Genomic DNA, 27,903 nt, shown 5'->3' with positions numbered 1-27,903 from the left:
GCTGCCCGCAGAGGTGAGCTCCCTTGCCCATGGCCTCTCCAGGGTGAGTAAGGCTTTAGGAAAAGCAAACAGCAGGAGAGGCAGAACTGAATATCCTCATCCTTAAGGAAGGATTGCAGTAGGTTTCCATATTTGATATTAGGATAAGGGTGGACTTTGGTAAGATACTTTCCATGCTGATCTGAATGCAAACAGCCATCCTCCCACCTCCAGGGACTACAGGGTAAGCATGGGCAGAGATGAGGTTTGAAATTCCCCAAGCACCTTTCGCGCATTTCTATCCAGGAGCCAGCACAGGACCATGGGGGTCTGTGGCTCACACTCATCTCTGGAAGCTCTGCAGCCCTTCTCCACTCCCAGGAGCACAGCAGTGCAGCCCGCCCACCTAAATCCACTGGAGTGCTAAATAAGCCATTGGGGTTTTGTGATCAATTCTGTAGATTTAATCTGAGTTGCTTTAGCAAAACTATTATTGTAATGGCAGGCAGGAAATGTCAGCACAGGTCGGTTGCTTGGGGAGCCTTCCTAGCCGGGCTCTCACCCTCTGCTGCCCACTGCCAGCACAAGCTGAGGCTGCTTAACGTCACCCAGTGCTGCAGGGTGCCCAAGCTCCCTGCCACCACCCCGGGCCCTGGCAGGCTGGGCTGGGGGTCAGGGCAGGCAGAGCAGGACCTGTCCTGGCAGCCAAAATCCAACCAGTTCTGCACAAGCAATCAGTCTAGAGACACTGAGCTGGTGGAAATGATTGCGTTTGACCTTGCTCTAATCTGCTAAACCAGCTCCAGAGGAAGTAAATGCTATCAAGATGTACAAGGGGTTTATCTTGTATCTTGATCAGGAGCATTCCTCAAGCAGTTTGAGACTAAAAAGGCTTCTCTAAATCCACAAAAGCCTCTGCAGGTGGCCCTGCAGCCCCTGCTTCCCCCCGGGCATGCCAGGGCACCCGGGGCACTGTGCTCTGCACAGCGGTGTTGGCACGGGTGGCTGCTCCTGCAAGATGGGACAGAAACGTCCAGGACAGTTTGGAGCACAAGTGACCTTAATGCAAAACGACAGCTCATCTTCAGGTCTATTCTGGGATCTGCCTAGATACCGGCGTGTAAACACCGAGGAAGGAAGCTCAGCTCTGGGGAGGACATCTCCAACCAGCTTTCACTCCCCCACAGTTTATACTTAGCCGCCGTCGGAAGCACTGGCTCCTCTGCAGGGCAGGGGTGCGGAGCGCACCGTGCTGCGCATGGGAGGGCTGACAGCAGGGATGCAGCCCCAGTCCCCTGGGCTGGGCTGATGGCACGGGGCTCTTGAGGGGTGGCAGGGCAGGCAGGGCAGAGAGGGGCAGGGGCTGCCAAAGCTGCTCCTCTTGCCCAGACCCAGCATTGACCTGGGTGCTTGCAGGGCACAAGCCACCAGCCCACCTCAGCAGCACTGTCAGCTGCTCACAGAGGGCCCCTGGCACAAAAAGCATCCTTAAATGTACATAGATGACTACAAATGCCTCTTTGAAACTTGCCATCAGCGTGAAAAAAATCAACGACCTCAAAGACCAACATACCTGTGCTCTGTGCTCTGTTACCCACGCAATCCTTCTGCCCATATAAAGAACAACTAATTCTTAGGACAATATTTTTCAGGTGCAAACAGCCTTTTATTTTTTTGCCATGTAGGATAGTTTTCCCTTGCTTTTTTGAAGAATCTTGGTTTCCCACTACTCAGAAATAGATCTACTTACTGCTTGTGATCTGTGAGCATGGAGCAACAGATTCTGGGCTGTAGCTTGGAATTTGCTGTGATGGCCCAGGCACATTAACTGAGTGCAACATAATGTACTGAGCAAAAGAGTGAATGAGATTGCAAGGCCAGGCGAATGAAAGAACACTAATTAAATGTGAGCTCAAGCTCTCCCCTTTGCCACAATTTCATCCACTATCAGCTCTTGTTCTCCATAAAAGTGAAAGAGGTTTTTCAGTTGTCCCTCTCAAAAAGCAGCTTGGCTGTGTGTTGCGCAGGGCAAGGGACACAGCGCTTTCAGGTGGCCGCAGTGCCAGCATTCCCATGTCCCCACAGAGGGGGGCCCGGCTGCACTCCTGGGCATGAGGCACCCCCAGACTCTGCCTTTAACACAGCACCAGCATAGCAGGAGATGACACTTCCAGCTACTGGACCTTGAATTTGCAAACAAAACCTGCACTGAAACCCACGGCACTGAAACCCACAGTGCTGTCAGACCTTCCTTGCCGGCAGCAGCTGCAGCTGCACCACTGCCTGTGCTGCTACCATGCCAGAGTCCCGTCCCCCCCCCCCCCCCCCCCCCCAATCAAGGGACTTTCAATTCAGGGCACAGCAAAGAGCTTGTTCCAGCCCTGAAAGCCTTTGCAGAGGAGCAGGGGATGGGAAGCGCAGCACTCAAAGCACTAGAAGAAGCTGGCAGCAAAGCACGTTGCCTACACTGCCATGGTCCCTGCCCATGGTTGAGGCCCTGGGATGGCCCCAGGGATCCCCAGTTCCCCTGGAATGGACAGGCTGGCGTGGGGCTGTGCTGGGTCTGCAGGACAGGTGCCAGCATGGTGCCGCACTGGGGTTCGGGTGGGATCTTGGCTGCAGGATACCTGCAGCCTGAAGGGATGCTCAGCACAGGGCAGGAGCCACTGCCCATTAGCTGACCTCCTGGGGACAGTGCCTGCAGCAGCAGCCACCTCCTCAGAAACAACCCCATCAACTGTGATTTCTGCAACATCAGAGATCATCATCCACAGCCCCAGTGCTTCATCCTCATGACAGAGGGTCCCCAGGACTCCCACAGCCCCAGGTGGGGAGATGGGACTGTGTCCCATGGCCAGTGATGACAGACATGCACGTGCTTCTCCAGAGGTGCCATGGCTGGAGAGAAATAGGCAAATCTGATTGCTGCTGGTATCTCAGCCAGAGGAGCTTAGAGGAATTAGGGAACTGCACATGCTTGATAAAAGGATGCTGAAATAATCACATAGCACTCATTTTGCTGCTGTGCTCCTGAAAGAGCTAAACCATGAGTAGCTGTATCGCTGGGTTCCCATTACTAATGCCGATGCTATCACTGCCTCGCTGTGAGCACACATTCCCAGGCTGCTGGAGGATGGCGGCTTGATTGCTCAAGTTCAGTAGTTACCGTCCTGAAGGTTTTAGCGATCTGATTATACCAGAAACCCTGAGAAGCTTATACGGATGCTATTAATGGCGGCATTCAGCCCCTGTGCTCTGCCTGTGTGACGGGTTTAGGCGGATTGACGGTGTGCCGGGACTGGCTAATCCTGCCCGGAGCTGCTTCTGCTGTGGACATCTCACCCGAGCCTTCCCTGAGAGCTGGGACGGATCCTGCAACCCCAGCACTCCAGCCTCTGCACACACCTGGCCCCATGCCAGCTCTAGGGGTGCCCTGCTTTTGGGAACAAGCCCTCGTTAAGGGTCTGCCGGAGCAGCTGGCCCCACTCTGCAATAAAGCCAGCCCAGGTAGACAGGCTTGGTTTGTGCATAGGGTTTTCCGGGGTCAGGGCTGCAGGCTCAGCCTCTGCAGGGAGCTGCGAGGATTTCTCTAAGTTGGGGATGCTGCTGCAGAGATCTGCCATACTATGCCACGCCACTCTGGGGTGGGCTGCTTTTGGCACAGCACCGCTTGCCCTGGCTGGGAACTGCCAGTGGGATGTGATGCCTGCCTGGGAGCAGGGAGGCATTGTGGTGCCTGGCTCCAGGGATGACCATGGAGACCACGAGCCCTTGTGTGTCTGCAAGGTCAGGCAGGTGAGGGGGGGGCTGGCCAGACTGTGGAGGGAGCTCTCTGAGGGGTGGGTGCCCGGGAATGGCACACAGCACTGCCCTGGTATGGAGAACCCACATTCAGGGATGCTCTGTGCCAGCAGAGCTACTTCTCCAAACCAGCTGGGGACATGCAATAAGCTTTCCTTTAAAATGATGCTGCCTTGATTTATTTTCAGAGTAGAGTTCAATTTTTTATTGTGTTCCCTGCCTTGAATGAGGTCCTCTGAAGGTTGAGATGGATGGCACGGCAGGGACCGAGGCAGCCGAGGAGAGGGGACTGAGCAGAGCGGTGAACCCCAGCAGATGGTTCATCTCTGCCTTGTCATAGGCTCCATTGGCAGGTGAAACGGGGCAATCAATAGTTATAATGAGCATAACTGCCTCCGCACGCTGGCTGGCACCTCTCGTGCGACATGAAGGATGTGCTCTGGAGCAGAGGCTCTCTCTGTTCCTGGGCTCGGGTGAGCAAAATGCTGAGGCTGGGCAGGTCTGCCAGAGCCATGCCCTCCCTCGGCACAGAACTGGCTGAGCCCCAGGAGGCTGGGGTTCACCTCCCCCCCGCACTGGGGCTCCACACATTGCAGCCCACCACCAAAGCTCCCACCAAAGCTGCTCCTGCAGCTGCGCCAATCCTGCCATTAAGGAAGGAGCCCGGCAGCCTCCACTGCAGCCCAGGCTGTTGTGATGCTGCAGCCACTTTGATTAGGCCAAACTTGTCTTCCTAAAGATAGAGGTTTCTTCTTCCCTCCTCGAAGCCTGCAGCGCATGCAGGCAGAAGGTGATCTGAAGCCAGTGACAGCATGCGAGCAGATGAAGGAGCAGGCTGAATGCCCGGAATTACCCATTACCACCAGATCGATGAAGGAGGGTTGGCAAGTGCTGCCGTTTACCCCAATGGGAGAAACCAGCTCCCGCGTGCTGGGGGGGATGCGAACCCTTGCGTAGGGCTGCTGCTCCTGCCACAGCGTGAGTGCCCGCAGGCAGCAGTGCCTGGTCAGGAGGGCTTGCTGTGTGCTGGCAGGCAGCAGGGCTGTGCGGGGCTGAGTCTGGCAGCAGAGGTGGTGCTGCCTGTCCCACTGCCCTCACTGTCCGGCTGGTGGCCATGCATGCAGAGCTCCTGCCCGCGCTCCCACTGCCCTCCAGCCTGGCCCTCTGCACGCCGTGGCAGCACAGGCATGTGCGTGTTGCTAATTAAATCTGAAACTTCCTTCTGTGAGTTCACACAGGGCTGATCCAGATCTTGGATAAAAGAGGTGTGTTGAGGTTCTGTGATGCAACCCTGAGTTGATGGAGGGCTGTGTGGGTGGGAAGGGGCAGCGCAGGCCCCATGCATGTCATGCTCGCCCAGGGCCTCTGTCCCACGCTGGTCTCCAGCACACGCCAAATAAATTTCACAGTCAGGGAGAAAAATATAAAGGGTTTGAGTGTGAACCAAGGATCTGAAAAAAAGCAGGTAGCATCCATTAAAACACTCCAGCGTGATGGATTGGAAATGCTTTGGTTTGGTTTCAGATTTTAAAAGATTTTTGCCTTAAATCTTGAAAAGCAGAAAAACCTGAATCAAAACAGTCTCTCATTTTCAAAATGTCAAAAAAAGACTGATACAGCCTCGATGGCCACCTGTCTCCAAACAGATTTGAAACCTACTTTTTTCCTATGATTACAATTTCAGCAAATTAAGATTTTCAAATAGAAAAAAGTTTTCCTCAAGAGCATTCTGACAGTTTAACCGATAAGCAAATAAAATAGCAGCAATCTAATCATCATTCAGCCATCCATGGGGGGCCACAGATAAACGCAGCTAGAGCAGTATCTGCCCATTGTATTGGGCATTTCTGAGTCACTTTCCTGTATAAAGGTGATTTTGTGCCACCCAGAGCCAGCGAGGCAGGAGCGGGAAGGCTTGTGGATGGCTTCTATCCAAACGTTTCTATCCCAGTCAGAGAAAGCAGAAAATAACTCTCCCACGGTTTGGTGCCCAGTGCAGCACAAGGGATGCAGGAGGGGTGCCCGTCCCCACATCCTTCTGCCCTATGGGGATGACAGCCTGGGGGTGTGGGGAGCCCCAAGATTCCAGTGCTTGGTCCTGCTTGCCGGGAAGACATGGATGTTGCGCCTTCAAGGGCAGTAAGAGTATCCTGCAGTGATTCCCAGTGCTTGTGCAATGCAAGTGGCTCTTAAAAATAAGTGCTGGGGTGCTCTGGGGTACTGTGGGGCTCCACAGCTGGCTGCGGTGGATGGAGTCAGCCAGCCTGTCCTCACCGTAGCTGTTGTAAAGAGCAATTAATAGGCAGTTACTTCAGAAGAAGAGAGACGCCCAGGCTTTGCTCAGGTTTTTGCAGCAGAGGTCGAGGACCTTCAGGACCCATGTGCCTCCCATCTCTGTGGGCATCTGGGCATCATTTGTGTGCAGTCCTTGAGTAGTGCGTCTTCTGCAGCACAGGTTGTAACCAGCACCTTCCCTTGCTGATTTGATCCTGCCCTGGAGCTCGGGGCCATGCTGGGCTCAGACTGGGGACCTAGCTGGGCGCTGGGGCCCCCAGGGTGGGATGGGGTCAGGGCACTTTTCCTTCCATTTTCCTGAATTCCCTAATACCACAGAGACTCCTGTGGCTTTGGGGAGTTTCCAAACTGCTTTAAAATGCTGTTAAATTGGCCATGTGCAGGAGTTTATTTATGCTCATAGGACTGTGGTCTGAATATTTCATTTTAAAATTTACATCTGTGTCACTAGCAATGCTCAAATAAGGTTGCTATGGAAACCCTCATTACTGGGTGAGGATGCTGGTAGTGGTGCCCAGCCCAAGTAGCTGTGGCCATGGACTGGGCTCTCCTCCCTGCTGTCCACCTGGCCACTACTCCTGCACCCAGCAGCAAACCTGCCCTTGTCAGTAAAGGCAAACAAGGGGAAAGGCATTTCACTTGTGTCTGCTGCTCGTGGTCAGAGCAGGGCTTGGTGTGATGCTCAGGGACACCAGGCTGGGGCATGGTCCCTGGTGGCAGTAGATGCCCACGCCCACGCCCATGCTTGGCCCCAGCTTTGGGCTGAGATAGGCAGAAAACCCCCACAGACTGGCCTGGGTGAGGGGGTTTCTGGTCACAGGTGGAAGCCGTGGGTTTGGGCTCTGTGGCAGGCACTGCTTGCAGGTGGGGGTAATATTCCGAGAATGAAATGTTCTTTTAAAAACCTGCTTAAGTGATAAAGCAATACTGCCTGACTTTCTTTGCTCAGAAGCAAGGACATGGACAGGAACATGGGAATTAAACTTGCAAACCTCTCCCCCTCCCCATGCTCTGGAGAAGCTCGTAACTGCTGTAACGATCCACAGCAGCCTGACAGATGCCTGGAAATTACACACTTCTCCAAGCTACGAGGAAAATGGATTTTCCTCCCCAGTGCTGCTTCACAGAGCTGGAATCAATGAGACTTTGACTCTCAGGCATTTGTGTGGGGACCTGCCGACGCTCCCCCTAGCTCCCAGAGCTGCTGCCTGTGGATCCCCATGTCCCCATGATGCCCCAGCCCTGCTGTGCCCTGAGAACCAGTGCCCCAGCACCTCTCACCCCCCAGTATCACCACCAGCACTGAGCAGCCCTGACAGACCCTTCACATCCCCAGGTCCCTGGGGATGAACCCAGCCCATGCTGGGAGATGCCCAGCTCCTTCCCAAGGGGACGCAAGTGCCCACGAGCTGGGTCACTGCTCCACTGCAGGAGAAGCAGCGGCAGCAGCTAACGAGGAAGAGGAATTAAAGAGGCTCATCCAATTATGGAGGAATCAAGAGATTTACAGCATGGAAACGATACGACTGTCGTGTGCTGACTTGTCCTGGCTTGGTACCACTGCTTCTGCCTCCTCAGCTGATGGGTGTGATTAATTATCCTGATATTTCAGCAGAGATACACAGGCTGGTGGGGACCAAGGAGCAGGGGAGCAAAGCCATTAGAGATAGCAGTACTTTGATGCAGTGTTCATTTGAGTTCACTGCAGTTTTTTTGTAATATCAAATGTAAGAAAGACATGGTGTCTGCCTTGTTACGGGCGGATAGGCCTGTCTGAAACAAATTAACAGGGTGGTTTCAAGGAGTAATTCTTTTTTTTTTTTTTTTTTTTTTTTTGAAGGCTGAGCCTCACTAGGTGCAAATAGAAAGATTCTCATAGCATTTTTCAGCCTCCCTGGTAAATCACTGATGCCAAACCTCTGACCTTGGCCAGATGCACCCCCAGGCTGGCCCCAGCCAGCACCAAACATAGACACTCCGGGGCAGGGGAGACCTGCCATGTCCCGGCAGCTGTCCCTGCTCTGGAGGGGTTCATCAAGAGGACAAAGCAGTGAAGGCAAATCGATCCTATGGCTCTTCTGGGCTCAGTGGTCCCAATGCTCATTCCTTAGGGCTTGCCCAGGGAGAGGAATTGAGTATTTTGGCAGCTTTTCAGGATACAAATTGAACTGGGGGAAGAGAAGCTCCTTTTTCAACTAATCATCCAGCCTAGTCGTCTATATCAGGATATAAAATTAAATGGGTTCCTAAAGAGAGAGTATATTTAGATACAAAAAGCCCATTCTAGTCAGCTATCTGAGACTGAAATAATTAATCTCCCATCACTGTTAAGATGCAGCGGAGCAGGTCTTGAGAAGTGAGTGCTGCGATTAACTCTTTGGGAGAGGGTCAGCCCTGTGAAATGCAACTCATGCTTTGCTCTTTCCTAAATGGCTCATCTCTCACAATGCCATTGGGGGCTCCTGCCTGCTCCTGCCCTGGCTGGGCTGTGCTTGGCTTTGCCCATGCCATGCCAGTGCCTCTCGATGCCTGTGCTGCATGAGCTGATGCATTGGCAGGGCTGCTCTGCCCTGTTGCTGCCTCTTGGGTGATGGAGGGGATGCAGGAGCCCCTGCAGGGATGCAGGAGCTCCAGCAGGGATGCAGCCTGGGTTTCAGCAGCTTTACTGTAGGTGGGATGTTACTCACAAGGAGTGAGCAAGCAGCCTTCAGCACCTGCAGCCCTGGCTACAGTGCTGTGGCTGGGATGCCCCTGGTCTCCTGGCAGGCTGGACAGGCTGGTACACCATGGCCAGAAGGGCTTTGCCCCTGAGAGCTCCTCTTCCTGATGTACTGATGTCCCCAAGCACCAGGAGCATCTCTTGCCATGCCAACTGGGGGCTCTGCAGGAGCACCACAGGCTCCAAATTGCATCCCTTGATCTTAAACACCTCTGCTGCTGGGCTGCAGCCCAGCAGGGCACCACACTTGTGTCCCTGCCTACCCTACCTTGTCCAAGACACACACCAGGCCAGGGGGACAGCCTGGGCATCCCACCAGGCACACCAGAGCCACCAAAGCTATCACCCACTGAGTTTAGCTAAAAGTCTCTGCACTTGGGGACAGCTGGGAAACAATTGCAAGATACAAAGCCGTAAAACATCTGGGGAGACAAAGTTTAGTCTAATTATAATGGATGACTATTTCTCTACCTGACTATAAATCATTCATGCTCTCACTTCCAGGCAGTCACATTCATGGACTACCTGACTGTTCAAAACCTCCTTCTGTTGTTCTACCTGTCTGGAGTGTGTTCACAGCTTGGTTTGATATGATTCCCATTCCAGAACAGGAAATATGAGATGACAATATAACGTTAGAGATCCAAGTGACCAGAACAGCCCCATGCTTGTGCTGCAGCATCACTGCCCTGAACTATCTCGGGTGGGGGAAGCCAGAGGATTCAGTTTCTGCCTGAGCTAATAGCACTGCTGCTGCATTGACTGCAAAGCATGGGGTAGACCTGAGCTGCCTTTTGACAAATCTGTTTGGCAAAGCTTTACATTTCTTTTGCAAGATGTAACAGGAATCACAGTGTGGCTCTAGTCCAAGCTCCTAAGAGATGAGCAGATACAAGCAGCCTCTTCAGGGTCTGATCACTGCCTGTGCCATAGCAGCCAGGGAGGGTCCAGCTGGCACCACTGCTGTCCATGGCTGCTCTCCTCTCGTGGGTTTTTCGGTGGTACCCCAAAAGCATAGAGGGGTTCTTTTTAGGACCCCAAAATATGCCCTGGAGTGTCTCTGGGTAGGATTTGAAGGCCATCGGGTCCTGGATATCTTCCTGGGGTGTGGAGGTGCCTCAGAGCCATGAGGGCAGTGCCGGTGAAGCCTGGCACTGTGGTACATGGTACTTTCTGCTCACTGGGCTTTTCCCACTGCGGGGATGCAGCACCTGGCGATCGCACCATGCGCTGGGGAGAGGCGGGCAGAGCTAGCGATGCTCAGGGTGAGGGAAGGGGGACAGGGCTGGGTATTCCTTGTACCCCAGGCTGTGCCTTCATCCCCCGCACCCCCAAGCCCCTGCGCACGGCCCGTTTCTCCCTCCCTGGGGACTAAGTGGAGTTTCAGCTCCGCCTGCTTAGTCGGTTTGCCAGGCCAGGCACTGGGGTCATGTCCCACTGATGCTTGCAGCCCACATCTCCCCAAGGAACTGCCCTGAGAAACTTTTTTCCAAGCAATGCTTTTCTTTGCATTTTCTCCCCTTGTGGCGCCTATGCAGAAACCTGCCCGTCTGCTGCCTGCTACTGCATAGTGCCCTTGAAAAGACCCCTGTTGTACTCCTCTGAAATTATGTAGCTCTGGCGTCTAATGATTCCTGACAGATTGCGAACATTCCTGCTGCTAGCAATCAGGAAGGCAGGAAAAGTGTTGGGTTACTGATGTTTGTGGTTATTATAGTTATTGGACTCCATTGATTACAGGGACGGTCTGTGCCGCGGAGGCTGTTAGTAACTAGGGCAAAGCCCAGTGCTCCCCTTTCCCACGCCGCAGCCCGGTGTGCCCCGGTGGAGCGGAGTGATCACAGCTCGACACCACACGTGGCCAAGGGACAGGACACGCTCTGCTCCCAAACACCATTTAACAGCCCAGAACACCGCCAGGCAAATGTGATGCAGTTTATCGGGCAGTCACCTCTTCCATTACTTAGTATTTTCTCTCTAAAGAAAGTAATAAACTGCACTTCAGCTGCCAGATCCTCATTATGTCAAAACAATTTCGGGTTTGGCAGCACGGCAGCTCCCCATGTCAGCGGCACAGCCAGCTGCTCAGCACCATATAGGAGACACAGCACCCAGCATGTCACTGTGCATCCAGCCTTGCCATGCTGCAGGATGCACCAGTGCACTGGCTAGCTTTTTCAAAAATTAACTTGTTTTCAGACAAGAAGAAATATAAATTTCTTCTTGACTGAAGAAATATAAAATTCTATTTAATTATTTTTTTTTTTAATTTTTCCTAGTAAAATGGAGTCATTCTGCCAGGAGCAGAGCAGTAGCTTGGGGCTGGCACAGCTTTTGCCACCCTGCACTGCCCTGGAACCTGGGATGGGTGCACAGCCCAGCCTGGGTCCATCACTGCAGGGCAGCTGGGCTGCTGCTGGTGCTCCTCTCAGTTCTTGCTTTATTTCCAGTGACTCTGTTTTTTATATAATTAATTGTCAGCTGTATCAGTCATCAGTGATTTGTGTTTTAAAGATGGTCTGGCAGAACTAATTCCATTTCTGCACTGTGCTATGCTGGATGATGATAACCTATGTACAGCTTCTTCCACCAAGCCCAATGACAAGCCGCTGCACTTTATTTTAATTAATACATATAGCAAATTTATTTTCATTAGTCATCAAGATGTCATGAGAGAATCATGGTCCTCCTGCACGGGAAGCAGCATCGGTGCCTTCACTCCCAGGGTAGGGTGCAGCCCCCACCCCTGCCCGGCTCCAGCCACCTCTGCATCCCTCTGCACCCGCATGCACCCATACTGGACCGGCTGGGCAGAGAGTTTCCTACCAGCTGGGTTTTGGTGGCATGACCCATTGGACCCTGAAAAAAAGCTAATTTAGCCATGCTGCCCTATGACAGCATCCACCAGGGTAGGGGGTGCAGTGACTGTGGGGTGAGAGCTGAATGCAGGGCCACGCAGTGAATTCCAAGACAAAGCCTCCCTCGGGTCCCTCCTCCCTCCAGTGCAGGAGGACATGCAATTATAAGGTACGTTGGTAATTTCTGAAATTTAGAACAATTAAGCTGGCTCCCTGGTATTTCTGACGAAAGCAGACCCTTGTTCCCTGAGGAAGTAACTGCCTTCCTTGACCTCTGCTCTATTATTCCATTTGATTGATCTTAATTATATCAGAAAGGATAATGATAGGCTTTGTGGGGGTGCAAGTACATTGGGAACAAAGACGACAGGCTCTTTATTGAGAGCACACAAGGGCTGCTCGGGCAGCAACGGCAGGCACAGCCGCTGCACCCAGCTAACAAGCCTGACAAGCTGCAGGGCACCCAGTCCTCTGCTCCCAGTGCTGCTTCCAGGGCATCGCCAATGCCCAGGAAACCCCTGTATTCCCCTGAAACAGAGAAGCAGAAAGCTAAATGTGTGTCATAAGCAAGCAAAGAGGATGTGGCAAAGAGGCCCCAGCTGAACCATGGCAGGCAGCAGAGAACACGTCTGCCTCTCCCGTCGTGTCTCACCGCAGATGCTCGCTGTAGGTGCTCTCCTGTGCCACCCACATCAGGGTGTCCTGCCCTGCATGGAGGTGCCTCACCCTGCCCTGTGCCCACGCAGAGGCTCTAGCTGGGTCCCACCAGGCTCAGGGCACTCTCATCTTGCCCTCCCCGTCCCAGGTGGGACACACTGAGCACCCCCACCATGCTTCACCATAGGAGCTGATACAGGATACCAACGAGTGATGTGGAAACACATCTCCCTTTTAAGGAGCTGGGCAATATCACCTTCCCCCACTCCCCAGAATTCCTTAAACAGAAAAATCAGAAAACACAAATATGTAAATGATTGCCTGTTTTGTTCATTAACCACAGATGGATTGAGTTAAATGAGAAAGCCCTTAAATGCCAGCCCTTGAGGCCTGTTTTTAGCACCAGCCCTGTCTCGGGGTGGGTGTGCTGGGAAGCAGGGCTGGACCTGCTGTGCTGCTGGTGCATCGGGCTCTCCTCAGGGGCAGCTCTTCAATTTCCAGTCTTTCTCCTCCCATCAAAGCGGCTTTGGCAGCGTGTGCCACCGCAGCGGCTGCTGCTCCGGCTCGGCTCAGGGAGCAGCGGCACTCTACAAGCCTCTCCAGAAGAGCTTTGATATTTGAATCAGGGTGCGGAGAGGGGGCTTTGTCAGATGTTCCTCATATATTCTTGTAAAACATGCATGTCACATCACTGGTGCCTGTGCGTGTTTCCTGGCTATATTATTATTTTTGACATACCCTGCTGATTGGGAAATGCAGTGAGAAAGTACCTGGCACTGTTCTTCCCAGCAGGTAACGAATCAGCAAATTATAAAAACCAGTGTGTCATGCAAGTTGGATAAGTTTTTTTCTACTGCTGCTATTGTTTATGTTCCTACCAGTTAATTGTAATTTTTAACATACTTTTGATAGCAGTGCAGTATGATTAAAATAGGCACATCTGGGAAATAAATCTGTTTTTAAGGATTGCCTTTTTTATGTGCAATATTAAATGCTCAGGGAAGGACCAGCTGCTGCTGAAGGGGACCTGGACCGACCACACGTGGGGATGGTCCCCCCCAGGTCCCGCTCCGAGCTGGCAGGGGGGGAGGGCAGCAGCCTACAAGGTGCAGCAGAGCCCGTAGCAGTTTCTGGAGCAGCGGCTGGAGTCGGGAGGCCCGGGGTTAGGGCTGTTTGCTCATTAGAAACACGACAGCTAATCGCATGGGAATGGGAAGAGCAGCAGCAGCAAGTTTAACGTAAACTTATATGTATTTTTCCATCAGAGAATGCTCTGGCCTGTAACTGGGAATGGTGCTGGGAGTCTTAGGAAGGAATTTTTCAGAGCCGAATGCTTTTTTCAGAGTTGAATCTAATGCTAGGCTCATAGCCCCGACTTTAAGTGGGCTGTTACCTTTGCTATTTGTTCGGGCTTCTTGTTTTGATGAAAGATGCAACGCTGTATAATTTAAGAAAGACTTTACTTGTGAGGCTGACTTGATGCATGTGGAGTGGAAATGTGGAAAAATACAGCCTTTGCCTATGGAAGCTCGCTTGGATAATCTGAGTCACTCAAGGAGACGTTATTTGCCATGACTCAATTCAATTTGTGCGGTTGGGTGACAATGTACCAATGAGCAATAATGAGTTGCAGTCGCCCTGCGCTGCATCCCGTCGGCCTGGGGGACTTTTTGCACCATGGAGCATCTCCCCATTGTGTTTCACCAGCAGCCATTCCCCTGGCAGCGCCCGACTGATGGATGCTGCCTGCAGCCCAGCACCGCCCTCTTCTCATTGGCATGCCTGCGTTTCTGCTGCATTGGTTTTATCTTCTTGGTTTGCAAGCGCTGGCTCTTTACGGCATGGGTGGCCAGCATGGCAATTCTGAGGCTGCAAACAGCCAATCTTGCTGATTCCTGAGGCTGGCACAATTTTTCTGGATCCAGCCGCAATGCTGAGGCACATGCCGTGCCTGAGCCTGCAGGAAATGTTGAATGTCTGCTGGGTGAGCAGAGCGAGCTGTTGGTTCTGCCTTAGCTTGGCTCCCAGGGAACCAGTCGGATGCAGGTGGCTGCTGTGGCAATGGAGCAGCAGCGATGCCATGGTCAGAGCAGGTGAGGTGCATGCATGCCTCTGCCTGTGGTGCAGGCTGGTGGGCACACAGAGCCTCGACACCGCTGCTCCATGCAAGTTTTGGGCCTATACAAGAGCAGCAAAAGTCTGTAGAAGACAGGAGCAGATGCTGACATGCAGCAGAGCCATTCAGGTCGTGTTGGATGGGTCTTTGCGAGGAGGTGTGGTGGCTTCTGGCTGGGACTGCAGCTGCAACAATGCTGGCAAGCAGCTGGGGTGCTGGTGGTGCAGTTTGCCTGTCACTGCAGACTCTAGATAAGCCCCAGTAGAGGAATGGAAAATGCTTTTAGATGTCTATGTAAAAGGCATTTTGCAGTGGAAAAACTACAAAGACTTGCCTCTGGGGGAGCAGGCTGATCCTCCCCTGTGTCACTGTCAGGAGAGCATTAGGCTGCAGCTGCAAGGGCTCTTGTTTTGCTGCACCCTTCCCTCCCTACCTTTCCTAATGAATTCCAAAAAAGCCTCAATGCGTTCCTAAATGGGAACGCAGCCTGTGTCCTTCACAGTCATCTACACAACAAAGACAGCCATTTCACCGCTGGCAGGCATGGGCTCCTCTGTGTACTGGAAACAAAAGCTGAAAAGAAGCCTTTATATTTTTTGATTAGATAGCTTGAAAAGTTTGCTTTTACTTAAAATTGCCTCACTGATTTCATCTACGTGTCAGCTCTAAACCCCTTATGGGAGAGCAGCCCCAGCTCCTGGCAGAGGCGGTAGCCGCACGCATCCTGCGGTTGGAAGGGCACAGGAGAAGGAATCCTCATGCCTTCAGGGTGCTGTGCTGGGTTTGGAGAGCAAAAGCTGTTTTCCCTCCTTACCCAAGGAGCAGTGCCACTGCCCAGCAAATGCCAGAGGAGAGCAGGGCTGCTGCCCACCTGGGAGCCAGGCAGGGGCCATGGGCACCTGGAGCATCCCACCCAGCCCGAGAAGACCCCTGACCCCTGCACCTCTCCAGGCACAAATGGCCCCAGACACTGCTGGTTACTGCCCCAAAGCCAAAGCCACCCACCAGCACCATCCAACCCTGGCAGCACAGGCAGACTCATGCCCCCCATGACACGTGGGCTCCAATGCTGCTCCAAGCAGTGGGTGTGGAGAAACTAAATTATTATTATTATTATTTTTTAAGAATGAATGAGGAAGAGAGATTAGTGGGGAAGTTTTCTTTTGGGGAAATTCTGGCACAAACACTAACTGAAATATTTCAACACAGGCTGGGGACTGAGTCTTGGATAAAAATAAAGTGAGAGGCGGCAGCACCTTCCCAATGACATTAGTTCCATTCATCTCCCCAATGATGCTGCAGCCGTTTCACTGGCAGTGTACAAAGGCATTAGAAGTTACATTTTCTTTCACTATTTCTCAAATATATCTATGCTGGGAGATGTTTGTGGAGGTACATTGTGTGCCTCAGGCAGAGGATTAATTCTAAACTGTCACCTCGCTTTTTGATGGGTTTGTAAATTCTGCTCTGTTGATTTGTACTCTCAGTAAATTGATAAAATCCTCTTTCCGAAACCTAATACACCATTTAGAGCTCACCAGGGTTTTAGACCTCATTGGCTCACATATTTATGTAAATATAGTGTCCAACAGCAATTTAAAAACTGCTGCACGAATAAGCTGGATGGATGATATGGGGTGAAGGGAACCAAGTTGTCTGATGGGGGCTGTGTGCTCTGGAAAACAGGTTTTCCACATCTCAGGGTGCTGGGTTTTGGGACAGCTTTGCAGGTGGTAGCTGCATTGGGCAGCATTACCCCAGGATCTCTTCCCTCTGCACCAGAGGTGACTGCCGTGACAGTGCTGGGAATAGTCTGACATCTGTAAGGATGCTCTTGGTGCTGGAGCACAGCATTGCATCCTGCCCCAGGCCAGCCTGGGTACCAGGGTGGCAGAGCTATGCACCCCCCCCAACCCCACTAACAACAAAGCAGCACTTGCATCGTGTTTTTAATGTTGCTAGCATCATCTACCTTTCTTTTTTTAAATCCTTCCCTCCTTTGTGCAGTGGGGTAAAGGTGTGTCCAAGCAGGCATCTGCTAAGCTGTATTTGCAGAGTTCCTCGTTGTGGGTGGGGATGCTGCAGGTGTGCTGGGAGCACTGGGAGGCTGTTAGGGCTCATGCAAAAGTAGTCTTTCATTTTAGGGACTTGGTATCTTTGCAAACGGAAGTTTAGGACTGTTAGGAACAGCCTGATTTTTTTACTGAAATTGCATTTAAATCATCATCAGAAAATGCAAGCCCCATTCCTTCCTATCATCATGCAGCCCCATTGTCAGGGAAAGAGCTGCAGGGCTGCAGGGAGGCGGTGGAGGGGATATCAGAAGTGATGTTGTTTGGTATTGTCCCCCAGCCACCAATCTACCCGAGATGAAGGATGTCATCCACAAAATGTTGACATGCTCCATTAATCCACCCTAAAAAGTCAGATGGAGATTCTCTCTTGAATTCTAAGTATTTTCAGCTGTTCTGACTAACTCTGAAATCACCCCGAATTGACCAGTTTCCAGAACATTCCCTCACTCACTCCACATTATTCCTCTTCCATTAGTGCCTGGGTGCTTGGACTAATCTAATATCTTCATCAGTTTAGTGCTTTGCTCACAGAACTACACCAAGCCCAACAGCAACCGCCACAAGATCTCACGGGACACCCCTCCATCCCTGCTCCTTCCCTGCCCGCAGGGGACCAGCAGCAGAACTGCTCCCACCGGCACCCCCCAGCCCACTCCTGCCTGCTCTGCCCCAGCTCTCCATGGCAGTGCCAGGTCCCCATGGTAGTTCCCTTGCTGATGGGCTGAAGCATGTCATTGAAACTACCCCAGCAGCCCTGGGGACCGTGTTTGCTGTCCCTTCTCTGGGGTCTCGCCTGCAGAGCTGCCTCTCCTAAGCATGACTGCTGGTGCCCTGGTTCCTTGCTTTGGCACATAAGGCACAAGTGTGCAAGACAGTGAGACGGACAGAGATGTAAAAATCTTTTGCCAAGCGGATTACACAGCTCTGGGATCAGTCCCACAGATGTTCCTTCTGTTGCGCTTAAATTTTTGGATGCCTTTGCATTTTGGCACCAAATTTCCTTCCCAGACTAAAGCTTTGCACTTGGAATCACACCTTCAGAGCTGGGTTTAGTGGCCAGGCTTCTCATACATTCCCTCCCCGCTGCCAGGAGCTTAAGGCTTTTGGTTGCATCAAGTTTCCTTGTACCTTCCCGCTGCATCCACCTGTCCTGGGGTGCTGATGCCCTTTTCCTTTCTGCACTCCCCACCCCTGCCAGAGGGGATACAGAGCCAAGGCCCTGGCCCTGCCCTTGGGGAGCTGCTTGGGTTCTGCAGTGGTTGAACACCTTCTACTGCAAGTGATGGGATCCTGGGGTTGGGAAAAGGGAGAAAGTTCTGGACAAATCTGTGCTTGTCCCTGCACAACACAGACCTGGGGAATCCAGGCAGAGCTTCCTTGCTTTGCTTCAGGAAAGCTCCAGGTCAGCCAGCACTCAGGTCCCTTCTGGTCAGCTGCTATTCTGGCCTCTCCTCAGGGAAACAAAAAGGAGGAGAAAAGGGAAAAATAAAAGAGGTGGCAAGCTGGGGCTGTGCTCTCTGCCCACACTGTGAGCGTGTCAGCCTCAGCTGCACCAGAGCCATGAATTTTAGCAAGCAAAAGAAGGAACAGAGGGGAAAGCAGCTTCTCAGCGCCCCGGGAACACAGTCCCCAGCCCAAGCCCAGGGAGGCCCCCAGTCAGGGACAGCATTACCTCTGTGTGCCTGCGGCCCTGAGCCCCCCAGCCATCACGGGGACAGAGCACTGCAGCAGACAGTCCCCTGTGCCACGGGGCTGTCACCCCCCTCCACCCCTGCACATGGCCAGCCCGGGGTGATGCCCACACAGGGGGACTGCGGGGCTAAATCTGGGCTCCCCCAGCTCGCTCCCCCGGCAGCTCTGGCTGCAGACAAGGACTGGGCCACTCAGCTGCATCCCTGCTTTTACAAATCAGTGCAACTCCAGCAGCTTTAATGGCATGATGCTGAAACACAGCAACACGCTTCAAAGGGTTTGTTATTCCACATCCATGTCATGTAAGAAAGATATTGGGCCAGAAATAGTGTCTTCTCGAAAGCACAGAAGGAGCACTCTCTCTCTGTGCCAGCTGCAGCCCCTAATTTTTAAAGTTCCTGGCAGTTCCTTGCTGATCACCTGCCCCCTCATTTGTCGGGGGGGGGGGGGGGCCTGGGCCTGCCAGAGGGTGCCAAGCTGCGTCAGGACACAGGCATCAGCTGTGACTGCTCACACATCCCTCCAGCCATAGGGACCACGGCTGTAGATTCAAGTCAAAGATAAGCAACGCTTGTACTTGCTTATACAGCCTATGCCATAGGCTCTGCTAGAAATCCACAGTGCTTTACTCTCCCTTATAACAAATTAGTCTTCTTTCCTCCAGCTGTTTCCCGGCTTTGCCTCTTCCATCCCAGGCTCCAGCCAGCTCTTCCAGCTGCCCAGCTCTGTGGATCTCCTCTGATTTCTGAAATCCTTATGGATGAAGTCTGAGAGATAAGAGAGCTGAGTGACAAGGGGGTCACTGCAAGTATCAGAAGTTCATTTATTCCCCTTCATCTTCCCAGTGGTGCAGTTGCTGTAGCAATTGTGCCTGAGATGTGGTGGGTTGACCCTGGCTGGATGCCAGGTTCCCACCAAAGCCACATTAGCATTCCCCTCTTCAGCTGGACAGGGGAGAGAAAGTACAACAAAAAGCTCATAGAGATAAGGACAGGGAGAGATCACTCACCAATTACTGTCACAGGCAAAGCAGCGTTGACTTGGGGAAATTAGTGTGATTTATTACCAATGAAACCAGAGTAGGATAATGAGAAATAAACCCAAATCTTAAAAACTTTAAAAAAGTCCTTCTTCTTGGGCTCAACGTCATTCCTGAATTCTCTCCCTCCTCCCCGCCAGTGGTGCAGGGGGATGGGCAATAGGGGCTGCAGTCAGTTCATCACATGTTGTCTCTGCCGCTCCTTCCTCCTCACACTCTTCTCCTGCCCCAGCATGGGGTCACTCCCACGGGAGAGAGTTCTCCATGAACTTTTCCAACATGAGTCCTTTCCAGAGGCTACAGCTCTTCACACACCGTTCCAGTGTGAATCCCTCCCATGGGATGCAATCCTTCAGGCACAGCTGGCTCCAGCACGGGTCCCTGCGGGGCCCCAAGCCCTGCCAGCAGCCCTGGGCTCCTCTCCAGGGGGCCATAGATGCCTCCAGGAGATGGTCCAGTGGGGGCTGCTGTTGGGTCACAGCCTCATTTGGGCACCCCCCTGCCCCAGCGTGGGGTCCTGCCCGGGCTGCAGGGGGTGGGGACCTGCTCCCTGTGGGCTCTGTGGGCTGGAGGCACAAGCTGCCTCACCGTGGGCTTCCCCTGGGCTGCTGGGGAGTCTCTGCTCTGGTGCTGGGAGCCCCTGCTGCCCCTCCTGCTCTCCTGCTGCCTGCAGGGCTGCTGCTCTCACATATTCCCACTCCTCTCTCCAGCTGAAGTTGCTGTTGTGCCATTTTTTCCTCCTTTCTTAGATACTTTATCCCAGAGGCACTGCCACCATGGCTGATGGGCTCAGCCTTGGCCAGCGGCGGGTCCAGCCAAGTGCCAGCTGGCGTGGGCTCCATCGGGCATAGGGGAAGATTCTGGCAGCTTCTCACAAAAGCCGCCCCTGTAGCCCTAAAACTACAAAACCTTGCCATGCAAACCCAGTAGAGGGGGATGGCAGTGGGCAAGCAGCTCGTCCTGCCTGAGCAGCTCCATTTTCTTTGGGAGAGCTGCTGGGAAGCCTGGGCTCAGGGCTAGGGTGCAGAAGCACACCGAATGAGCATCCATCTGTCCCGGGCTTTCCTCTCCTGCCAGGGCAAGGCTGCAGCAGACAGATCTTCACCGGAGCAGGATGTGGATAGAGCAGACCAGCCCCACGGGACTGTGCAAGAACATCCTGAACAACTTGTCTGTTAACAAGCTGTGAAACAAGGCAGACAGACAGGCAGCTGGTGGCCTGTCCTCTGAAATGAAGGACACCTTCCCTTAGCAACACAGCAGAAAGGGGCTGCTGTCTGCAAAGCAGTTCTCCTTCACTTCATCCTGGCTTATGCAGACTGCGGTGCCCCGACACCGAGTTAGGTGCAGGGCTGCAGTGAGAGCAGTTGAAGCACCTGTATCACACAAGCCACCTCCCTGCATCTGATCTAGGCATCACCCACGTGCACATCAGCTTGAAAAATTATGTTGTGAAGCAGGTCATTTTGGGAAGGGCTCTGGAAAGCCAGTTACGAGCAGCAGCTGAACCACAGCAACCTGAGTCAGAGTGATGCCAAATCCTCCCTCACCCTCCTGCAGCCTCCCCAGAGCCTTCCTAACACTCTCTGCTTTGCTCTCCATCTCAGCAGAGAGTAGCACACAGCACGGACCTGTGCCCAGGGCCTCACAGCACTGCAGCATGGCTGGAGACGTCCCAGGCTTCAGCTGGGATCCCAGACCTCCAGCTCCATGGGGTCCAGTGTTTTACCTTAGGACATGTTAAAGATTGTTCTGTCTCTCTTTAAATTACATTGTTGGCCAAACACTTCTTCCCTTTGAGCTGGCAGGGGGAACAATGAGCACCCTGCACAGTGGGTGCTGCTGGGGCAGGCAGAGGGGCTCCCTGCCCTTCTGTGCCTCTTTGGCAGGAGTCCAATGGCATTTTCTTGTGGCTGGTTTGACCACATGTGTGTGACCTCCCTCTGAAAGCAGCAGTAGAAAAGCAGCTTCATTGGGCTCTGCCAGCACCCTCCCCAAGGGATGTCGATCCTGGCCTAGCACAGCCAACACAAGGACTTTGAAGCACTTTTGTTTGCCACCCACAGCAGATCTAACCCCCCCTGGCACACACACTGCTCCCCACTGCTGTCCCAAGGCCATGGCTGGAAGTATGGCAGGTCACCATCACTGCTGCTATGGGTGCTGGCCACGGCTGCACCCTGGGGTGTCTGCTCCTGAGCTGTGGTCTGCTGGAAATGTCGGCTTTGTCCCTGTGCACCACTCTGCTAATGAAGGGGGATGGGCAGGTACTGCCAACAGCCCCGGGGCTTGCCCTGTGCACTGCATTTGATACTGGTGCGGTTCATCCTGGTGCTGGCTCTGCCGAAGCCCTAAAGCAGGGCAAGGGGGTGGGTGCTTGTCAGGGTGCCATCCTTCACCCTTCATCCTTCATCCTGCCCGTCTGGTGGGCGACCCCCCCACATTGCTTCTGTGTCCCTCGGACCGAAGCAGGGACACATTCCTGCCTTACCGAGCACCCTGTGCCTGGCAAATCAAGTGGTTAAAGACACAGAATTCTCTCCCCACTGAATTCAGCAATTTCATACTGCTGACAAGAGTGTAAATCCATCCTGATGGACTGGAAAATTGGAAAGCCAGTGCTCATGCTGTATTTCCTATAGACATCTATCTGAACTCCTGAAAGATATATTTATTGGCAGGCTCCAGTTCCAGCCATGTAACTGCACATTATGCTAATTAAAATATAACCTGTGTTTTGTAACAGGATTTCCTTGGTGGCTCACCGAGCCACTTTCAATCCTTTATCAGCAGTCCTGGCTAACCGGGGAGGTCCCAGCAGACTGGGGGTTAGCCAGTGTGATGTCCATCTACAAGAAGGGCTGGAAAGAGGGAACCTCTGGGAACTGGAGACCTGTCAGCCTGACCTCAGTGCCAGGGAAGGTTATGGAGCAGATCATATTGAGTCCCATCATGCAGCATGTGCAGGACAGCCACGGGATCAGGCCCAGTCAGCATGGGGTTATGGAAGGCAGGTCCTGCTTGACCAGCCTGATCTTCTATGACAAGGTGACCTGCCTAGCGGATGGGGGAAAACTGTGGATGTTCTCTGCCTGGACCTTACTAAAGCCTTTGACACTGTCTTCTACAGCATTCTCCTGGAGAAACTGGCTGCTCCTGGCTGGGATGGATGTGCTCTGCACTGGGTAAGAGGCTGGCTGGCTGGCCTGGTCAAAGAGCTGTGGTGGATGGAGTTACATCCCGCTGGCAGCCGGGCACACGGGGTGTCCCTAGGGTTCAGTACTGAGGCCAGTCCTGTTTAATATCTTTATTGATGATCTGGATGAGGGAATCACGTGCCCCCTCAGTAAGTTTGAGATGAGACCAAGTTGGGGGCAGTGTTGATGTGCTGGAGGGCAGGAGGCTCTGCAGGGGGGGCTGGGCAGGCTGGGTCGATGGGCTGAGGCTAGTTGTATGAGGTTCAACACAGCTCAGTGCCAGGTCCTGCCCATGGGTCACACCAACCCCAGACAATGCTACAGGCTTGGGGAAGAGCGGCTGGAAAGCCGCCCGGTGGGAAAGGACCTGGGAGTGCTGGTCAACAGCCAGCTGAACATGAGCCAGCTGTGTGCCCAGGTGGCCAGGAAGGCCAACAGCATCCTGGCTTGTATCTGAAACAGTGTGGCCAGCAGGACCAGCGCAGTGACCCCCCTGTACCTGGCACTGGTAAGGCCTCACCTCAAATCTTGGGTTCAGGTTTGGGACCTTCACTCCAAGACAGACACTGAGGGGCTGCAGTGTGTCTAGAAATGGGCAGTGGGACTGGGGAGGGGGCTGGAGCACAAGCCCTGTGAGAAGCAGCTGAGGGCACTGGGGCTCTTTAACCTGGAGAGGAGGCTCAGGGAGGACCTGATTGCTCCCTACAGCTGCCTGACAGGGGGTTGTAGCCAGCTGGGGGTCGGTCTCTTCTCCCAGATAACAAGCGACTGGACAATAGGAAATGGCCTGAAGTTGCACCAGGGGAGGTTTAGATTGAGTATTAGGAAAAAATTCTTCACCAAAAGGGTGATCAAGCATTGGAATAGGCTGCCCAGGGAGGTGGTGGAGTCACGATCCCTGGGGATATTTAAAAGACATGTAGATGTGGCATTTAGGGACATAGTTTAGTGGTGGCCTTGGCAGTGCTGGGTTAACAGTTGGGCTCAATGATCCTAAAGGTCTTTTCCAACTTAAACAATTCTATGATGCTATTATACTGTTCAGTAACCACTTTCAGATATTTGAAAAATAAAATCACATCAAGTAAATTACTTTTGGATTGCTCACAGAAGGTTAGTCTCTTTTTTTTTTTTTTTTCCCCAAAGCCCACTGGAACTGGCTGTACTCATTGCAATGACACAGGATGTAAAATACACTGATTTCTGAGGATGCTTGCAGTCTAGATCAAAAGCTGCATGTTATTTAATCATACAGAGCCCATTTAATTTAAAAAAAAAATATCTGTTTGTTCAAAATGGGATAATGAAGCGCCACAGGCTCTGACCCTGAATAACCGCAGGAATAACCCTGCCCTCTGGCAGGACATGCCATTCTCACACCAGACATTTTTGATGCCCGTGTTACCCATCCAGTGATGCCCTGCCATGCCTCTGTGCATACTGGCTCTTCCATGACTTATTATCTATTAATTTCTGAACCCAGCGGAATCTGACTTAGAGCTACAAGGGATGGATTATACACTGGTATGTTCTGCACTTCCCTTTTTACACAGTTTGCTTTTATAAGACCTCTGTGTGGCATTCTGTACGCCAAGCGAGCTTGTTTAGCTTAATTGGTCTACAGCCTGCCTCTTCAGCCCCATGTACTCGTATCAAATTCTGCACTGACAAAGTTAAAAATGTATAGAAGGAAACATCTTTGGCATCCACAAAACATACACTTTAAATAGCATCTTCATATATTCATAAAGGCAGCAATACAGGAGAAGTAGAGAGCTGAGAGATACTAATTTCATTTGCTACTGATCCAGACTTTCCTGATTCTTTCTGCCAAGGGGGAGAGAAGGAAGAGGAGACATTTATTAGGGCCTCTGATACCTCTCCATCAGACAAGTTCCGTTCCCTGTTATCTCTGGCCGCACAGCCCACTGGCAGCCTGACTGTGAGCTATTATCTCTTTGCTTGAGATGGTACCACTTGGGGTGCAGCTGACTGCAGTGAGAGCACACTGCTCACTTGTTGCAGCACTCGCTGAGTTCATGCTCGGTTTTCCTTCCTGCTGGACACACCTGATTGTCTGGAAAAATTCTCCCATGACGCTGCGCTCACCACAAAGCCAGGTGATCCCCTGTAGCTCGCTATTCTGCTCGACAACTAGCCTGGAGGTGCCCAAATGCCTTGAAGAAGAGCAGGGGGAGCCCAGGTGACCGGGCTAGGTGGAGCCCGATGCTCAGCACTCCCCGAGTTGCTTCTCTGCAATCGGCAAGCAGCCTCAGGAAGGATTTGCTGGTCTCATCGCAACCTCTAGTGGACACCCCAAACGGGATATATTTAGAAACCCCGGACCTCCCAGGGGGTCTGGCTGTGTCCCCACCGTCCCCAGCGCCCGGGTTTTGCCCAGCATCGGTCCCAGTCCAAGCTCACCCGGGCAGCACGGGCTCACAGGCAGCACTGCTGCCCTCCCCTGCCTGCAGCTGCCGGACTGGACGTGGCCTGCTTGCACGCCCCGTGGTTGCACGCTGTATTCACGGCGCTGAATAAGTATCCATGCCTGTGACAGCGCTCTTTGCACGCTGCTGCCCGGAGCCTCCTGGCACAAGTCCTTGCGAAGGGACGTGCCTCTGCTGCCTGTTCTGCTGCTGTGCTCCGTGCTGGTGGGTGGCTGTAAGCGGATGCTGAGAGGAGAGGCTTTCACACCTCCTCTGTGTTGATCTAAATGGCTTCACAAGTGCAAAGCACCAAAAAGCCACCAGCTGAGCGACCGATGGGTGCAAGTCATGTGAAATTAGTTGTTTCTTGAAAGCACGAACTGAAAGAGCAGGCAGACAGAGCACAACAAACCCTCTCTGCAGGGTCTGATCCTGCTCCCCCTCACAGTTTAAGAACAGCAGGGTTTGCTAATCTGAGCCCCGGCTGTGACCTCCTACAAACAGATCGACAAGCCACCCCCTGGGGAATGGGGAGAGCTGCCACGTCACTGTCAGCTCCAGAGCTGCATGTGCAAGAGTTTGGGATTTTACAGCAATAATTCGCCAAACCTTGTAAACGGTCAACTATTTATCAACTATTTATCAGCTCCCTCTCTGCCAAGGAAAGAGGACTTCAGTACGCTGTGTTCTCCTGCCCTGAGATTTATGACAGATCGTGCTTGCCATAAGGGCCAAATCCTGTTCCTGAGGAGCTGAGCTTCCTGCTGATGCTCCCAGGAGGTGCTCGGGACTGGGGCACCACCACCCCCCCCGCCTCTGGAGCACGAGGCAGCACTGGAGCTGTAAGCCCTGTCCTGGGCCCTGCACTCTCCCGGTTTGTTTGCCCAGCTCCCCCGGCCCCCCTGGCAGCACGGGGACTATCGCTGTACACACACATCTCCTGCAGCAGCTCACCAGCAGCCTGGATGAGATCGTTTGTGTAACATGCTGGAGAAATGTGTCTTGCTATTTGTTCCGACACTGAGACAGGATGCCAGCGATTGGAGATAGAGACTTCAGACCTGATTCCTTCATATATACATGCATGTCCATACACAGAACACAAACCCATGCAGGTGAGAGAGAAAATGCCATAATCTATGCCCAGTTTTGCTTTTTTACATGGAAAGAAGGATGGTTTCTGTAATATAATACCTATATGGAGAGCCAGGTTTGAGACCAAAAAAGTCAGTCTTTTAATGCGATCTGAACATGAGAACAGAAACCAAAGCCGAGCGGGCAGCACTGCACAGCCCTCCTGCCACCAAGAGCTGTTAATCTTTGCTAAAAACGCACCATCGGCCCTAGAGGTCAGCTCCCGGGCCCTGCACAAACACTGCAGCACAGGCAGGCACCGAGGCCGTTCTCCCTCTGAGCAGCCCGCACCGTAACCACGGCCAGCAGCGCACCAGACCCGGCCGCTGCTCCCCACCGCCGCCTTCCAGTGACCGGAGGCCGGGAGCAGGCACCACTCTAGAGATCTTTAAGCACCGCGCTAGTTTGCAATGACTTTGTCAAGTCACCCGCAAACAGGTCCCGGAGCCTATTCTTAGGTCTGCCATCACGGCAGGGGGAGAGGGAGCGGATCTGCGTGGAAACGTGGAACACGTGGAATGAACATGCAGCCCCTGGGTAAACATGCACCACCCCACGGCCACCCTCTGCATGCCACTGCCGGTGGGACGGGAGCAGCGGCGAGGACCTGGCACCGAGGACACCGGGAGCTGGGGACACCGGGGGCTGGGGACAGGGGCGGGATGGAGGCGGAGGGTCCGCAGGGCCCCCGGGGGACACGGCCCCCGTTGCGCAGCGATCGCCGTTAGGACTCGGGTGCCCGGGCGGCCCCGGCAGGACCCGGGCGGGCTGCGGGAGCTGTCCGCGCCTCGGTGCTGAGCCGCCGCTGTCCCGCCGGGCCCCGCCGCCACCGGTGCCGGTGCCGGTGCCAGCGCTGTCCTCTCCAAGGAATGCCAGAAGTTTCAGCCCGGCCCGGGGAGCAGCAGAAACAGGGGGTGCCCGGTCGGCGGTAGCACGGCAGGTTCCAGCATCCCCTCCCGGTTCGAGCTCCCACTCCCCGGCCACGGCTGCGTCCCCCCTCACCCCCGCCCCGGCCGGTGCCCCCTTCCCCGGCAGCGCTCGCACCCCCGACCGGCAGACGCAGGGCCCCGGCGGCCGTGCCCGAGGAGCCCCCGCTCTGCTCCGCGCCTCAGCCCCTGCCCGCTCCGCCCCGCTTACCTGGCCGCGGGGCCGCGGGGCTGCCCAGCAGCAGGGCGAGCAGGCAGAGCCCGCGGGGCCCCGGCATGGTGCGGCGGCGGCGGGCGCGGCGGAGCCTCCGCGCTGCTGCGAGCCGAGCCGAGCCGAGCCGAGCCGAGCCGAGCCGAGCCGAGCCGAACCGAGCCGAGCCGAGCCGAACCGAGCCGAGCGGGGCCGGGCCGGGGGCGGGGGCCGGGGCTGCCGCCGGAGCCGGAGCGGGCGCGGGGAGCGGCGGAGGGCGGAGAGGAGCGGCGCGGCGCGGCGTGGAGCGGTGCGGAGCTAGCGGCGGGGGAGGGCGCCGGTGGCCGCCCCGGTCCCCGCGCAGCGTCGCGCGCTCCGGCCCCGCCCGCGGCTCCCCCGGCCCCCCCGGCTGGCCCCAGCCCCAGCCCCAGCGACCCGCCGCTTTTCCTCGGCCCGGGTCTGCCCCGGCGACCCGCAGCCCCCTACGTATCTCCTCAGCCGCCCCCGGTCCCCCGTGGCTTCCTCCGTTCCCCAAGGCTCCGGGGGCCCCGGTACCCCCCCAGCCTGCGGGGGGGGGGGGGGGGGGGGGGCTGTGCTCCCTGCTGCAGGCCTCGCTCAGCCTGTGCCCAGTCTCCTGTATCATTCCACTGTCCCTTGTCCCCAAGCCCCCCTCAGCACCCCAAGCCTACTTCAGCATCTCCAAACCCTCTCAGCATCCCAAGCCCCTCTCAGCACCTGAAGCCCCTCTCAGCACCCAAAACCCCTCTCAGCATCCCCCCCACCCAGCACCTGAGGC

The 27,903-nt window shown here is 54.1% G+C and overlaps 1 protein-coding gene across 2 annotated transcripts in view; it reads right to left on the bottom strand.

Moving 5' to 3' along the window:
- Positions 1-27,281, bottom strand: part of SEZ6L (seizure related 6 homolog like) — a 50,611-nt gene extending 23,330 nt beyond the window's left edge. For both annotated transcript variants that reach the window (XM_037375274.1, XM_037375275.1), the window contains exon 1: positions 27,129-27,281. In XM_037375274.1, the coding sequence (XP_037231171.1) occupies positions 27,129-27,195 (67 nt within the window). In that variant the 5' untranslated portion in view covers positions 27,196-27,281. The remainder of the gene's footprint in view (positions 1-27,128) is intronic.
- Positions 27,282-27,903: the final 622 nt, after the last annotated feature.

Source organism: Falco rusticolus, chromosome 1 (genome assembly GCF_015220075.1).
Source record: "Falco rusticolus isolate bFalRus1 chromosome 1, bFalRus1.pri, whole genome shotgun sequence".
Taxonomy (NCBI): domain Eukaryota; kingdom Metazoa; phylum Chordata; class Aves; order Falconiformes; family Falconidae; genus Falco; species Falco rusticolus.
Note: the sequence above shows the minus strand (reverse complement) of the source record. Positions and strands in the feature narration are given on the sequence as shown.